The sequence below is a fragment of the Akebia trifoliata genome, chromosome 16 (assembly GCF_017979445.1).
Source record: "Akebia trifoliata isolate Shusen 1 chromosome 16, ASM1797944v1, whole genome shotgun sequence".
Classification (NCBI taxonomy): domain Eukaryota; kingdom Viridiplantae; phylum Streptophyta; class Magnoliopsida; order Ranunculales; family Lardizabalaceae; genus Akebia; species Akebia trifoliata.
In genome coordinates this window covers 21,763,931-21,780,925 of record NC_141390.1, presented here as the reverse complement: position 1 = coordinate 21,780,925, position 16,995 = coordinate 21,763,931, and the positions used below count along the sequence as shown (strand labels likewise).

The 16,995-nt window shown below is 37.6% G+C and overlaps 1 protein-coding gene across 1 annotated transcript; it reads right to left on the bottom strand.

Annotated features, from left to right (window-relative positions):
• PANC (pantoate-beta-alanine ligase) lies at window positions 1-16,707 on the bottom strand. Its single transcript, XM_086429382.1, has 4 exons — window positions 15,784-16,707; window positions 13,497-13,610; window positions 731-862; window positions 1-349 (listed from the first exon to the last, which is right to left on the bottom strand). Exons 1-4 carry the CDS (start codon window positions 16,396-16,398, stop codon window positions 233-235), a joined length of 978 nt encoding a protein of 325 aa, XP_086285508.1. The 5' UTR covers window positions 16,399-16,707; the 3' UTR covers window positions 1-232.
• Between the last annotated feature and the right edge of the window lie 288 nt (window positions 16,708-16,995).

The following is a 16,995-nucleotide window of genomic DNA, read 5'->3' as shown; positions in this document are numbered from 1 at the left end:
TGAATAACAATATGAAACATTTTTATTTGGACCTTCCCCAGCATAGGGGATTGTTTATTTTGCTGCCACAGAAATAAGCGGTGCTGCTTTAGAAATTCGACAAGGTGTATGATGGACGATTTTATGATTGTCAAAATCCTTGAAACAAAATTAAAAATAAATGTTTCTGATTTCAGATCCAAGCATATGATGATGCAACATGCATTGTAGTTAATATAAGACTAGAACTTTGTCAGACATTGATTTCCATGTTGTCAATAAGCCTAACCTTTCCAAACCAGGCGGCGACGCAAACAACGACAGGACTCTTGATCTCTTCGACAGCTTCCAAACTCTCCTGGTCCACAATCTGCATTCCAAAAAAAACCCAATCAACTCAACATAAAAAATATAAAAAATTAACTTCTACAACAGAATCAAAACAAGATTCTAATGTGGGCCAAAACCGATTCAACAATATTAATTATCATCTTTAAGTTCTAAGATTGGAAGTCCAGTCAAGATATATTGATCAACAAGCTTGCTCACAATTTTCTATGGAGCTCTTAAAGACTACCTCTCTCTTAAGAAATCTTTTACCAATCAGAATATATAAAGCATCTAAATATAAGGTTACATTTAATTTTCTTGACAAAGTGAAGCATGATAAAATTGATCTTAAATTCAAGTCCGCGGGGAAAGTACACAAACTGATACAGATTCAAAGCAGGAAGGGATTTCAAGATGTTACCTCTGCATAATCAATTTTACCACCAGCTTCAAGTATTGCTTGGGTGACCGAATTTCTCAATTCTCTGCAAGAAATTTGACCATTTTGTACTGCCGATTTAACTCTAGAGAGAGACCTACCGATGGAAAGGGCCTACAAGTAAGAAACCACAATTATTCATAGAAATTTCCAAATATACATTCCTAAACATGGGGGGCATGCAAGGGTCAAACATATTGACAACATGTTTCATCCTATATGGGTTACAAGTTTCAGAATGGACTGATATTTATTTTATTTTATTATTATTATTTGAGAATGATCTCTATGGTGAGGAGATCATCCTCACAAAAAAGCAGCACATTCTAAAACTTCTAATCCCATCAAAAGTGGTTTACAAATAATTGACGGTCCACGATTCTTCAACTTGTAAACTATGTTAACACCTGTGACGTTAGATTACAAACAATAAATAGAAAAGATTGTGAAATAAAATAACAAAATAAATTTGAAATACCATAAATGACTATTTTAATATTGAAATGAGCGAGGCTTGTATTGGACACAATAGCCTTAAGACAGATTTCACCCTTGCGATGTACTAACAATTTTCGGACGTCTGACTCCCAGGATACAATGCTTCACACATGTACAAGACAACACTCTTAGTGTGCATGTACAATTGAACTTATACTGTGATTTGTACTCTCAGTGACACACAAAGAAACATTTTAAAACTCCCAGGATACAATGCTTCACACATGTACAAGACAACACTCTTAGTGTGCATGTACAATTGAACTTATACTGTGATTTGTACTCTCAGTGACACACAAAGAAACATCTTAAAACAAAAGGGCGCTATGCAAATAAAGAACTCGAAAATTGAATGAATTCGAATGAGGAAAGTAATGAGAATATATAGAAATAGAAGTGCCTCTCTAGACAATCACCAAAACCGTTGACAAGTGAAAATATAAAGAAATAAAGTGCCTCTCTAGACAGTCATCAAAATTGTTAACAAGTGAACTTGGGTTGTGACTGTTCGAATATACACACTTGTCTATAGAGTTTAGGTTGTGACTGTTTGAATAGACACACATGTCTATAGAATTGAAACACCATTTGTGTCTCTTAGAACAATCATGAGTTGACTCTACTTGAGTCTCTTATAATAGTCACAAATTGTAACTCATTGAGTTCAACTCAGTCCAACAAAGTTTTAGCAAAAGTGGGTCTTTCCCGCGCACTCACGGGAGGTTTAAATCTGAAGATTTGCACCCCCCTCTACGCGCGCATCGCATGCGCACACACGCACTAAGGTTTTTTGGATCAATAGGTCCAAATCGCTTTTAGAACTCATGGGCCCTCACGTGTGCGTGGGCTTGACCCATATATTTCTCACTTACAACACTATGTGAGAGCTTCTATACAAGAGTTATACTTTTTAGTTGCTTCTATTCAATGTGGAACTAAAAATTTTACACAACTTACAAACAAATAACTTAACTCTTATTTTCACTTTTTTACTTTTACTTTTACTTTTACTTTTGCTTTTTCTTTTGCTTTTATTTTTCTTCCACTTCCATTCAAATAGTAGGATACATCCCACATTATTCCAACAATCCCCCACATGACTGGAGAAAGTCGAAACTAGATAAAAAAAAATACAATAAAACATTCTAAAAACCATAGAGAATACATAGAAAAGGTACTACATCAAAAGAAGTAGCTTATGACTTTTAGCTTTCCTTCGTGAGAGTGTATCAAATTTACTTGACTAAGTAGTGAACATAAGTTTTGAACTATTCAATCTTTCCTGTAAATCAAGACAGTAGACTTCACAGATTTCCTTTCCAATCACAATAAGTTCTTACGGTTGTGTTCATGTTGGTCCTGAATAATCTCAGATTCATGAGTACTCTAGAGAATCTAGCCTTTTAAGATTATTATAGAACCGACCCAGTTCTACTCTCACATAAGTGATATCATATTAAAAGTACCATGTTATACCCCACTTGTAGATACAAGATATATGCATCATTAAAAGCTTAGCTTATCCTAAATATTCGCTGCAGGCAGCACTTAATGCGTCATAAAAATGGATAGAAGAAAAATCTTCTAAGTGCTATCGGTTGAGTCACTCACAATTAGTTTTCCTATTGAAGCTAGTCTATGGGATCTCCAATTGCTAGATTAGGTTTCCATTGAGGTGACTCATAATTATAAATTTTAATCTCATTTTCCTCGATGTATGATATATTTGCTCTCTAGACAAACCTTTAATAAGCGGATCCGCAAGAGTTTCTTTAGACTTTATAAAGCCAATAGAAATTACTCCATTTGAGAGCAATTGTCTAACGACTATGACGTATATGTTATGATTTCCCGTTATAAACAAAATTTTGTGCCTGGGCGATAGATGTTTGGTTATCACAATGTAAACAAATTGCAGGCACAGGTTTTTCCCATAATGGAATATCCTCAAAGAAATGAAGTCATTCTACTTCATCGCTTGCTTTATCTAAAACAATAAATTCAGATTCCATTGTGGAACATGTTATACATGTTTGTTTTGAGGATTTCCGTGAAACGACGGCACTACCAAGTGTAAATACATAATCACTGATGGATTTTGACTCTTCAGGGTCTGATATTTAATTGGCATCACCGTATCCCTCAAGTACAGTTAGATATCTAGTATAATAAAATCCATAGTCTAGAGTGTACCTCAAGTATTTCAATATCCTCACTAATGCTTTCCAATGAGCAACTCTGGGGTAACTTGTATATCTACTCAATTTTTCAATCGAATAAGCAATATCCGGTCTTGTGCAGTTCATGATATACATTAGACTGCCTATTATCCGAGAATATTCTAGTTGAAATTTGTTAGGACTAATATTTTTCTTTAAGTTATTATTAGGATCAAAAGGTGTTTTAGTAAGACTAATGTCAAACTTACTGAATTTCTTTAACATATTATCAATATAGTGTGATTGAGATAAAACTAGTCCATCTGAAGTTCTTGTAATTTTAATTTCAAGAATAACATCAACACCACCGAAATCCTTCATATCAAAGTTACTGGTCATCATTCTTTTAGTGGATCTAATGATATCCTTATTAGTCCCCATAATAAGCATATCATCCACATAAAGGTAATTCACATGCCTTATCAATGGTTTTAAAATAGACACACTTGCCACACTTATTGATTTTAAACTCATTTTTTATCATTACACTGTCAAATTTTTCGTGCCATTACTTTGGAGTTTGTTTTAGTCCATAAAACGATTTTACAAATCGGTACACTTTCTTTTCTTGTCTTATGACAATAAACCCTTCTGGTTGCTCCATATAAATTTCTCCATTTAATTCACAATTTAAAAACGTTATTTTCACATCTATTTGATGTATTTCAAGTTTATATAAAGCAATAATTGTTATTAATATCCTAATGGATGTTATTCTTGTAACAGGTGAATATGTATCAAAATAATCCAAACCTTCTTTTTCTTTGAATCTTTTGATAACAAATCCTGCCTTACATTTATCTATAGAACTATCGGATTTTATTTTTCGCTTGAAAATCCATTTGCAACCTATTGGTTTGCTTTCTGGTAGAAGATTTACCAACTCCCATGTACGATTTTGCATAATGGATTCAATCTCACTATTCATGGCCTCTTTCTAATATGGTGCTTCAGGTGTGGATATGACCTCCTTAAAGCTTTCGAGTTCATTTTCTAACAAATAAGTTCGAAAATCTAGATCAAACAACGTAGAGATCCTTGTTCTTTTATTTCGCCTTGGTTCATTATCATGATCTATATTATTATCATGATCATCATTTGATGTAGTATCATGTGTTCTTTTATTAGAACGTACATTATCTATAAGTTTGCATAGAACCTTATTTTTTTTTAAATATTACATCTCGTGATTCAATGATTGTATTTTGATGCACATCAATCACATCTGATTTATACACAAGAAAACGATATGCACTACTATTATTGGCATAGCCAGTAAATATGCAGTCAATAGTTTTAGGTCCTAACTTGATTTTTTTAGGAACTAGGACCGTTACTTTTGCTAGACACCCACACACTTTCAAGAATTTATACGAAAGCATTTTGCTTTTCCATAATTCATAAGACGTCTTATAAGTTTTCTTGGGGGGTATCTTGTTAAAAATATAATTTACAAAAAGCAAAACTTCCCCCAAGTTTTGTAGTAAACCAAAACTAATTAGCATTGCATTCTACATTTTTTTTAATGTTCGATTTTTTCCTTTTACCAACTCCATTTTACTGAGGCGTGTATGTTGTTGTTGTTTGATGAATAATTCCACGTTGTGCACATAACTCATCAAAAGGTAATGAATCATATTCACCACCTCGATTTGTTCTTAAGACCTTCATCTTTTTGTTAAGTTGATTCTCAACCTTATTTTTATAAATAATGAATATGTCCAAAGCTTCATCCTTACTTCTAAGTACACATAACTGTATCTTGTGCAGTCATCAATAAAAGTAATGAAATACTTTTTACCTCATCTAGTTTGAACATATTTCAGATCACAAAGATCATTGTGTATTAAATTTAAAAGTTCAAAATTTCTTTCAATAAATTTGAAAGATTGTTTTGAAAACTTAGATTCTACACAAATTTCACATTTATGATTAGCATCAAAAACAAATTTAGGCAACAATCCTAAATTAGTCATTCTTCTTAAAGAACCATAATTAACAAAGGAGAAATAGAACCGTGAAGAAGAGAACTCTACAAAGTTAATACAGTTGAGGAATTGGAACTCCCAAAAGAAATGAAAAACAGGCCAATATAAAAAAAAAAAGAAAAACGCAAAAAAAAGAAAAAAAAAAAAAAAAAGGAATTAAGAATTCAAAATTCAATTATTGAAAAGATTAACAAGAAAAAATTATGTTAAATCATAGTATCAATATGAGGATTTCTTCTGTAACAGTGGAGCGAAAGATTTTCGAGTTTAAGGAGGTATGGATCCAACGTAATAGAGGAATAGAGATTAAGGAAAAAGGGAGAAGATTGGAATCGACACTTCAGCTATTGGAGTAGGAAGGAGTATGGGCTGCGAAACAACTCGAGTTAGCGAGAACTTCATCGAAATCATTCAAGGCAAAGTATTCGAAGGGTGGAAGAATCTTTCTGATTCAAGGTGAGCAGAACCTTTACGGCAAATTTCTGAAATTTCAACAGTTTTCGGAAAAACTACGTTCACGAGGAATAGCGATCCCAGAAGGTGAAGGAGGAGTAGGATGGGGGGAAGTTAGTGATGCTGTTAAAACTTGGTTCAACCCAATCGAGAAGATGAAGGCGCAGGTGGAAGAGGGAGGGTTAATCAACCCGTGGGTGAAGGATATTATTAGAGTTCCCATCGATGAAGCAGAGCGTCCAGCTTGGTCAGGGGAGGAAAGGAACTCTAGTAGTGTGAACAAGCAAGCTCACAACAATGGTTCATTGTTCGGCAAATGGAGATGGGCTTTTATCGTTAGCTCAAGCTCATTGGAGGCAGATTGGGATGTATTCTTGTCTGATTTGAAGAAAGGCTTATCCCAGCTTTCCAAGATCAAATTATTAGTTTGGGAACCTCGCACTCGGATCTTGATGGTGGGTAACAGAGAAGAATTCTTAAAAGTGAAAATGAATAGTACAGTCTCGTTGGGTGACGCTTCCTTCAGTTTACGCCCTTGGTTCGCGGATTGCAACACTTTAAAGCCAGCATGGAAGGAGAAGGGTACTTGGGTGGGCATCAGTGGCTTACCGTTCCATTTATGGATCAACCACGCATTCCAGAAAATAGGTTACCAACTCGGGGGTCTTCTTGAGGTGGACCCAATCACCCTATCTTGCGCAAGATTAGACAGTGCGAAGCTTAGGGTCAGATGCTCGCCATGGAACATGCGTCGAGGCTTGAATCTTTGGTTCGATGGCTTTTGTCATAAGCTAGGTGTGGAGGTGACAGGTGAGGTAGGCGAGGGGCAGAAATCTTTAACGGAGCTGAGAATAGGGATTAATGGAAGGGGCAGCAGTAGCAACTTTGCGGAGAGAAGTACCCAGGTGGCTGACGAGCATAGTAAGCCAGGAAAAGACGCAGGTCAATTGGAGAAGATGATACCTGGTCATAGTGACACAGGTTGGGCAATAGCAGATCTGGTTGGAGGTGGCGTACGAAATAAACAATATTTCAAATTTCGTTCACCTTTAGGAACACGTGTCAAACGGAAAGTGGTTATAAAGCCACGTCGTCGGCTGGTGCAGCACATTAGTACGATGCATTTATTAGGGAGGGCAGCTAGAAACCTAGAGTACACTAGGTGGCTGCGAGCAAATGGGATGGTGGAGCCTCCTCAACCCAATGGGTTGGTGGAACCTAAACAGGCCTATGTAGGTGGATTGAGGCCCAAGTGGTTGGAAGCCCATGGTCATGAGAGTTGGACAGCAGGTGCCAAGGACTATTTAACCGTTTTAGATGGGCCGAACAGCAAGGACCCGTTTACAGAAAACAGGGGTTCGAAATCAAACACCGACCCAGGCCTTAACAGGAAATCCAATAACCAAATAAAAAGGGCTAAGAAACATGGAGGCCCAACTATTTTTAAGAAAGGGCTGAAAGTGAGGAAAACACGTGGTGATTTAATCCGAGTAGATGAGGTGAAGAGAAGCATCGACAGAAAAAAGGTAATAAAAGGTTATCAGTCGGTTATTTCTTGTTTGAGATCAAATGAGAGAAACGCAGCCAAGCAGATGGACCAAGAGGTGTGGATGGGATCTAAAGCTGACGATACTTTGAGTCCCGCGAGAAAAGTAAATGGGTGTGCTGGGAAGGAGTTTCGAGCAAAGGGACAGAATCAAAGTGGTGAAGGTGATCGAGGAGTGGAGATGCAGGTGGAGAGGTGTATCACTCCAACTCGAACTGAATGTCAGTTAGAAGATTACGACGATACATATCGGCAAAGGGTTGTTAACAAATCGCGAATTTTGTCTAAACGTTCGTTCGAACAAGATGTTGGTGATGCTGACGAGGAGATCGTCTCTGGGAAGTCGCAGCACGAGAGTGGGGATTCGGTAGGCGTTAACAAAGAGGTTTTGATCTCACGTTTGGCTTCACACAGAAATCTGAGCAGACAAGTCCAAGAGGTCGCGAAGAAATTGATATCATCAAGGCAGAAAAAAGTGGGAGAGGAAAAGTCTGAGTACCATTTAATTGCTGTTACAAGGATATGGAAAAGACTTCGAGCTGATCTCTGGCGACACCCGATTAATTCGAAAGTTGCAGAAACCCCAAGCAGTAGTATGGAAGAGTTTAGAAACACGGGAACATTAATGGTTAAGGTATTAAATGGGCCATTCTTTCTTCCTCAGATTCTCTCCCTGTATCCTGGTGAGTCTTTTGGCTTATTTGGCTATAGTTCTCCTGCAATAGCGTCGTTGTTTATTTCTTTGGCTATTCCGTTGTTTGGTCCTCGTGGTGTTTACTCTTTGTACAGGTCTCGACCTCCTTCAGCCCTCATTGATTCCCTGCAATCCTTTGAACTTATCCAAGAGAAGGAATGTAGAAGGAGAAAAGGGAAGATGGAAGTCAGTTAGCTTTGGTTTCATTAATCTCTGGCCAAAAACCAGTGGAATTGGATGTTGATAACAGAACAGAGTTGTATAAAGGTGGAAATCGGGTTGATAGAGACATAGGCGAGCTAACAATGGAATATCGTGAGGCGGGGATAGTGAGGACAGAATTGGAGACAGTGGAATGGCTAGTCAGTGACGCTCTGAATTTGGCAGAAGACTTTGGCCTAGTTCTAGAGACGGAGGATAGAGACTCTTCCTTGATTTTAAGGGTGGCCTTTGGAGATTTAAGAGATACAACTAGCCTGGAAGAGGAACTTAAACGCATTAATGAAGCAAATGGAATAGAGGAAAAGAATGAGCAAATAGAATGTGAGAGCTCCCAAGAGATTCGAAGTTATAGGGATGGGGAGAACAATGAGTTAGTGGTGGTAGTCCCCCTTGGAGATGACAAGGAATTTAATCAGACCTAGAGCGGATAAAGTGGTGGTTAGGGTGGAGACAAGGTAGGTTGGTTCGGACAGTCGTGGGTCTTTATAAGTTTCTAATGTCGTTTAAAGTTCTATCTTGGAATGTTAGGGGATTGAGTGATAGGAGAAAAAGGGCAGCAGTAAAAGCTTTTATTAGAGGTAAAAATCCGTTCATTGTTACGTTGCAGGAATCGAAATTAGCCTATTGTGATGACAATATCATTAAGGAAATTTTGGGGAAAAATATTGAGTGGATAGCTCTTCCTGCCTTAGGTTCAGCCGGTGGGGTTATTATGATGTGGAATAAAGACTGGATCCAAGTGACAGACAGTCTAGTAGGGGCCTTTTCTATTTCTATTTTGTGTAGAAAGAAGGACGAAGATTTTCGATGGGTATTTTCTGGGATTTATGGACCAACTCTTAGTAGGGAGAGAATGCAATTTTGGGAAGAACTTGACGATGTCGCGGGTTATTGGGAGAATCCTTGGGTCCTGGGTGGGGATTTCAACGTCACCAGATTTACTCATAAGAAGAATAGGGGCTCGAACATATCTAAGGGGATGAGAAACTTTAATGATTTTATAGGTAGACACTGTTTAATGGATTTTCCTCTCCTGGGTAGACGATTCACTTGGTCCAACAACCAAGGCAATTCTAGGATGTCCAGAATAGACAGGTTTCTGGTTGATAATGCTTGGGAGGAAAATTTTCAAAATGTGATTCATTCGGCAAGTCCTAGCCCAGTCTCTGACCACACTCCCATCTTGTTGGAAGCAGGGCACCCTAGACAACATCCTCTTCCCTTTAGATTCGAAAATATGTGGTTGGTTCAACCTAATTTTTTAGATCTTGTTAGAAGTTGGTGGAACGACTGCCCGTCCACAGGAAACCCGGGATGTGTGTTCAAGAAGAAACTCAAATTCTTGAAAGACAAGTTGAAGGTGTGGAACAAAGAGGTCTTGGGGAGCATGGAAATGAAAAAAAAGGAGATTTTGGCAGAGATATTGAAATCTGGGACAAAAAGGAGGAGGAAAGCAATTTGAATTTGGATGAAAGAAGTAGAAGAACGGAGTTGAAGTTGGAATTCCAAAGAGTGGCGCTTATGGAGGAAATAAGTTGGAAACAAAAGTCGAGGGTCAAATGGTTGAAAGAAGGGGATAATAACACTAAATTTTTTAACAAAGTTGCCAACTTCCATAGAAGAAGTAATCAGATCGATAAACTCCTCATCAATGATACCATGGTGACAGGAGAAGAGGAAATTAGGGAAGGGGTGGTGAGATTCAATAAAGATCTGTACAAGGAAAAAGAACCTTTGAGACCGAGGCCGGATAATCTAGACTTTAACTCTTTGAATCAAGAGGATAAGGAGTGGTTGGAAAGACAAATAGGGGAGGAGGAGGTTAGATCAGTCTTTTTTTCGATGAGTGGGGATAAGGCCCCGGGTCCGGATGGATTTAATATGGAGTTTTTCAAACATTGTTGGGATATCATTTCGAGAGATTTTATGGAGGTTATCAGGGAACTTCAAGATAAGAAGTGCTTGGATTACAGCCTTAATAGTACTTTCGTGGCTCTGATCCCTAAAAGAGCTGGGGCGGATAAGCTAGGAGAGTTTAGACCAATTAGTCTGGTGGGTTCGGTGTATAAGATCATATCCAAAGTGCTAGCATCGCGTTTGAAAACTGTTTTCCCTAGTCTTATCGGGGACGAGCAAGGGGCTTTTATCAAGGGTAGACAGATCTTGGATGGCGTTTTGATGGCTAATGAGTGTCTTGATTCTAGGATCAAAAACAAGGATAAGGGGTTCATAGGAAAAATTGATTTACAAAAGGCTTATGACCATGTTAGCTGGGAGTTCTTGGAGTATATGATGGGGAGGATGGGTTTTGGTTCGAGATGGATAAGTTGGATAATGAAATGTGTTACGACGGTATCTTACTCGATTCTCGTCAATGGGAGTCCAGCCGGTTTTTTTAGAGGGTCGAGAGGTTTGAGGCAAGGGGATCCTTTATCTCCCTTTTTGTTTTTGATTGTAGCTAAAGCTTTGGGGAGATTGTTTAGAAGAGCGGTTGACTTAGGTAAGCTTTCGGGTTTTAGGGTTAATGACGGCCCTTTGATTTCTCATCTTCAATCTGCGGATGACACCTTAACTTTCTTGGAGGATTCGAGGGATCAAGTGAGGGTGCTCCGAGTGTTATTATGTTGCTTCGAGGCTATATCAGGTTTACATACTAATTTGCAGAAAAGCAAACTTTTTGGGGTAGGTGAGGTTAATGATATTCATTTGATGGCTTCAACTCTGGGTTGTGGGTATGATACTTTTGCCTACTTCCTATTTGGGCTTACCGTTGGGAGCACCCTACAATAGTATCAAAATTTGGGATGGTGTGATTGAAAGATTGGAAAAAAGGTTGAGTACGTGGAAGGCTAATTATCTTTCGAAAGGAGGGAAAGTGACTTTGATTAAAAGTACCTTAACGAGCATTCCGGTCTACTTTCTCTCCCTTTTCACGCTTCCGAGGTCCGTTGAAATTAGATTGGAAAGGCTTATGAAGAATTTTTTGTGGAATGACAAGAGCGGTAGGAAGAAGTATCATTTGGTTAGATGGAAGGTGATTTGCATGCCCAAGACGAATGGAGGGCTAGGCATTAGGGGTATTAGATTAGCCAATAGAGCGCTTCTAGGAAAGTGGCTTTGGAGGTTTGGCGAGGAGAGAGGTAGTTTGTGGAGGAAGGTCATTATGGCTAAATATGGGGAGAGGAGTCTAGGTTGGTATAGCGGTGAGTCTAAAACCCCGTATGGGTGTAGCCTTTGGAAAGGGATTCTGAAAGTTAGCAAGGATTTTGAGCAAGGGATTAGATTCAAAGCGGGTATGGGGGACAGAATCAGATTTTGGGAAGATTGTTGGTGCCGACCTTCGTCGCTGGCGTCTCAATTTCCGTCTTTATACGTCTGTTCTGTTAAGAAGAATCATTCAATCCAGCAATGTTTGATTCGCAACGAGTCCGATCCTACTTGGGATTTGGGGTTCAGGAGAAATTTTAATGATTGGGAGCTAACCGAGGTTACATCTTTCCTCGATCTCCTGCATACGCTTCATCGCAACGAAAGTGAACAGGATAAGTGGGAATGGATTAGAGTGAAGGACTCGAGATTCTCTGTTAGATCCTTCTATAAATGGCTCACTCCTAGTGCTGAGCGTGTCATCTCGGCTTCCATCATTTGGTTCAGGTCAGTGCCTTCTAAAATCTCGTTCTTTGTCTGGTTGGCCTCCCTTGGTAGGATTCTTACAATGGATAACTTGATTGCTCGGGGTTGGATCACTCTTAACTGTTGTCTTCTTTGCTTGATGGAAGGGGAATCTGTTGATCACATTTTAATTCATTGCCCTTTTTCCTATAATATATGGTCAAGTTTCCTTGGTTTATTCCGTATGACTTGGGTTTTCCCTCGTAAGTTTTCTTCGTTGTTGAAAGAGTGGACCAGTAATGTCTTTCACACCAGAAAACGTTACTTGTGAGCTATGCTACCTTCGGCTATTGCTTGGGGGATTTGGAATGAGAGGAATAACAGGGTGTTCAATGGCAAGATTAGAAGCTTTTATGCAAGTTTTTTGGAGATTTTGGGCTTTTTATACCTTTGGTCCAAACAAAATATAGAGTTTGTGGGAACTTCGTTTGATGATTTTGTGTTTAGATGGAACTCTTTATGTAACCATTGATGTTGTTTGCTTTTCTTCTTTGTTGCTTTCTATAAGGCTTTCTCGGCCTCCTTGTATTCTGTTTTTTCTTTCTCCTTGAAATACATTATACTTTTCAAAAAAAAAAAAAAAAAAACCATAATTAACATGTCATAATCTATCATGCCAGATATCAGGTAACTCAAGCATGTAAGTAGAAGAATTAATTTTATTCATATTGAAAACGTTGGGTACAATAGTCATTATATTCATAGAAATTTTCACATATACATTCCTAAACATGGGGGGCATTCAAGGACCAAACATATTGCCAATGTGTTTCGTCCTATATGGGTTACAAGTTTCAAAATGGACTGATATTTATTTTATTTTTATTTTTATTTTTATTATTATTATTATTATTATTATTATTATTATTATTGAGAATGATCTCTATGGCGAGGAGATCATCCTCACAAAAAATCAGCACATTCTAAAACTTCTAACCCCATCAAAAGTGGTTTACAAATAATTGACGGTCCATGATTCTTCAACTTGTAAACTGTGGTTAGAAGTTTTGGTTTGGGCTGATTTTTGTCCTAAGGAAATCATCCTCACAAAAAATCAGCCCATTCCGAAACTTCAGTCATATAGGACGAAACACATTGGCTAAATGTTTGGCCCTTGAACCCCCCATAAACATATGGTCTCTATACTTAGAAATAATAGGGTAAATTGTGGAATGAACTTTACCTCTTCATTTTGGAGATGTGCTATCAAATAAAAACATTAATAAAGTAGAGAAGTAATTATACACAAGTAGCTATTTCAAATAAGATGAATGAGAAAGCAAACATTTTTAGAGAAAAAGTGCTTGAAGAAGTTCTAAGAATTGGAAGTGAAATAATTTGCACCGTACTTTGATGCATTGAGTTGTTCTATAGAACATAACAATGGGAGCAATACTATCTTTCGAGTTCCAAAACAGACGAATAAGAAGAAATAACTAAGTAGAGGTAGACAAACCTTTTCCCGCTCCTCGGGTGAGAGGTGCACGTTGCGTGAGCTCAATGCAAGACCATCAGCATCACGCACTATTTCTGAACCAATGACAGTTATCGAAAAGTCAAGATCTCGAACCTGAAGGAGGGTCAACCAGACAATTAATCTATTATAAGCTCATCTCCCCACTTAAGATCACATGATGCTCTACTTCACAGTCATCATTTTCTAAGAAACCTCTGGAAAACAAACGTATACTCACAAAAAAGAATTATAAGATTTGCTTTAAGAATCTCATAGGAATTGGAAAATACAATGTCACAAACTGAAGTAAATCAGGTCCAAGAGTATTGGTACGCAGTGTACTCAAAGGCACTATGGGTCAGGGGTCCATCGGGCTAGGCAATGGGTAATGCTACAATTTATTTGTTAAATTATTTCTATCAATTTTTTTACAGAATATTTATTCAATAACTTGGAACTCAATAAATTATAAAAAAATAATAATAATAATTAACTACCAATAGTTGGACTTGCATTTGAGGATGCTTCCCATAGTGGTATGTTTGGGAATTTGGGAAAGAGTGTTTCAGGGCTAAGAGGATGACACTGACGCTATCATCCTTGCATAAGATATTTTATGTTCCACCAATAGTCTTCTCTCTTTGAGGAGTGCCGGGGGTCGTTCTTTGAGGAATCCCGTGTTCATAGCGGGGGATTGTGAAATTTCTTTCTTCTTTTCTTCCCCTGTTTTGTGTCTGTCTGGTAGGTGATCAACCTCTAAGGCTGCTTATTTGTAATTCCAGCCCCAATATTCAGGTAAGGCATAAAAGATGATGATTTAATAATTTTGAAGGTATTAACCTAAAAGTGTACCATCTTCAAACACCTGATTTGGATGAGCAAATCAAACAACATTTCGATAAATTTTTACACAGATATATCTGGAAATCTACATTCAAACTAAAAATGTTCAGCAAATCAAAAAGGTCCTCCTTTCCTATAACGTTACAATATACGTGTCTTTTCAGAAAAGTTAGTAGGGTCCACATGGAGCTAATTTTGGTGTGAATGATCTTTTTAATGAGAATCGATCTCATCATAATGAAGATAATCCACACAAAAATCATGTGATTCTGAAAATTTTAAATTGTAATCATAATATCATATCATAGTAAGGAGATCATCTTAACTAGACGTATGCTGCACAAATCCATGTAATGAAACTCAGTACAAATTAATTTTCCATTAATTTACGTGCAAACACAGAGATGTTTGGTACCCAGAGGTCCACTTTAATTATTGCCTGCACGGGGCATGTTTTAGGTGCAGGGTCCTACTTAGACAATTCACCAAGGTAAAGCTTTGACTACACTCAGAAGATCTATATCCAAAATGATTAGATTGTTATTGCTGCTTTAGAATAATGTTGTTGAACTTTCAAAAATGGGCCCAAATCTTCTTCGACAACACCCTTAAATTCGTTTTCCTCTCATCCTCGAACATCAAGAGTTAGATTATGTGCTTTAACCTCATAGTTAGCTGACCCTGTACTTGAGTTGGTCATAATTCTCCCCGCTTAATAAATCCTACTTATCCAAAACAAAAAGAGGAATTTAAAACACGGTGCTTCAGCTGAACCCAAAAACAAAATAGTATGCTTATCCCAACTATTATTATTGGGAAACCATATTTACCAAAACAATAAGTTCAATGCTCTATGTTACCCGGGAATGGAACGAGTGTGTAGACCTGGCATTTACACTTAAAAAGTGAAGAATTCAACATATATGTTATAAGTGTACTGATAACATAGTTTATGCATCTCAATTCTCAATTGAAGATATCATCATTATTATCAAAAATGTTTAAAATGAAGCATTCTTGCATCATTTCCGAGTCTGCAAAACAAAACTCAGAATTTTAAACAAAAGCACAACACATTGTCTCTCACGAGCGAAAGAATCTAGGTAATAAAGCATATGTAAAATTATTTTACATGTTCCACGCCCCATGTTACCTGGGGATTGAAAGTGCATGTCCGCATGGCATTTACACTTGAAAGTGATGAATTTCACATACGTTATAATTGTCCTGATAACATGGTTAACACATCTCATTTCTCAATTGAAGATATAATCATAATTATCTAAATTGTCTATATAAAAAAAAAGGAATTCTTGCATCGTCTTCGAGTCCAACAACTATAGTACTAATAGATTAACCTCTATTAAGAGCACAAATGCAAGTTCAAAGAAACATAAACCAGAATTTTAAACAAAATTAAAATCCTCTCAAAAAAAATTCTTACCATTCGACAAATAATTCTCCATTGCTGATAATCCTTCTTTCCAAAGATGGCAACATCAGGTTCTACTATATTGAAAAGTTTGGTCACAACAGTAGCAACCCCTCTAAAAAAAATAGGCCTACTCTTTCCACACATCCCTCTCTCCAACCTCTCAACTCTAACCCATGTCTCCTGCCCCAATTTTCCATCCTCAACGCATGACACCACCACTTTCCCTCTTCTCTCTTCCTCTCCTTCACCACCACCACTACTTGTCTCAATCTTACATGATTCAATCCCTTTGTTTCCATAATCATAGAGATTCTGAGGATGAAATACAACATCAACACCACCAGATAATCCCTTGAGCTTACGTATATCTTCATTAAAATCAGATGGGTAGGTGGAAAGGTCTTCAGATGGTGAAAACTGACCTGGGTTTACATAGATTGAGACAACAATGAGATGGGTATGTTTCTGTGCTTCTTTGATAAGGGAAATGTGGCCTTGGTGAAGGTAACCCATTGTAGGAACTAAACCTATGGTTTTACCTTGGGCTCTCATGGATCTTGACCACTTTCTCATCTGGTCCTTGTCTGTGATAATCTCTGGTTTTTCTGTTTTTCGATTTTCCATTGAAAAAAAAAAGGTGGGTTTGTTTCTTCTTTCTTTTCTCTTTCTTGGGATAGTGATGGTGCAGAAAGTACTTAGTCTGTAGATTTGGGTTTTATTTGGTTTGATTGATGGATGCGAAGGAAGTTGGTAAGGCACCGACTTTGCAATGAAATCTGGTATTGAAGGTGAGGTGAAGGGTGAGAGGGTTTGTATTTTTTTTTTTTTATTCTTAATTATTTTTTTTTTCAAGATTAAGGGGCGGTGGCGGCGGTGGTTTAGGCAGACCCCCTAACAGAAAAAACAATACACCCAATAAGGATTTGTACTTCAAAGGGGATTTTGGTACCCACTTGAATGCAATGAGGATTTGTTTTTGTAGTAGACAAAACCCATCCCTAATAATAAGGGTGATTTAGTTATGTCCCACTCCTTCAACGTTTTGACCAACATTAGAGGCAGCTCCATTATCAACTAATGGCATGCCCTTGACCTAGGTATTCTATGAGAGATTAATAGAAATGACCTAAACACCCTATTCCTCATCCTTTAGCCAAAAGCCACTTGTTTTTTAATTGAAATTTTGAAGTCATCAAGCTGTCGACATCGAGGGTAAACTGT

What these genes read in the sequence shown, in the direction of transcription:
- PANC (XM_086429382.1), bottom strand. Translation starts at nt 16,398, where the DNA reads ATGGAAAATCGAAAAACAGAAAAACCAGAGATTATCACAGACAAGGAC. An exon ending in GGAGAATTATTTGTCGAATG is followed by an intron (nt 13,611 to 15,783) that starts GTAAGAATTTTT and finishes ACCCTCCTTCAG; the next exon opens with GTTCGAGATCTTGACTTTTC. An exon ending in GTAAAATTGATTATGCAGAG is followed by an intron (nt 350 to 730) that starts GTAACATCTTGA and finishes TTTGGAATGCAG; the next exon opens with ATTGTGGACCAGGAGAGTTT.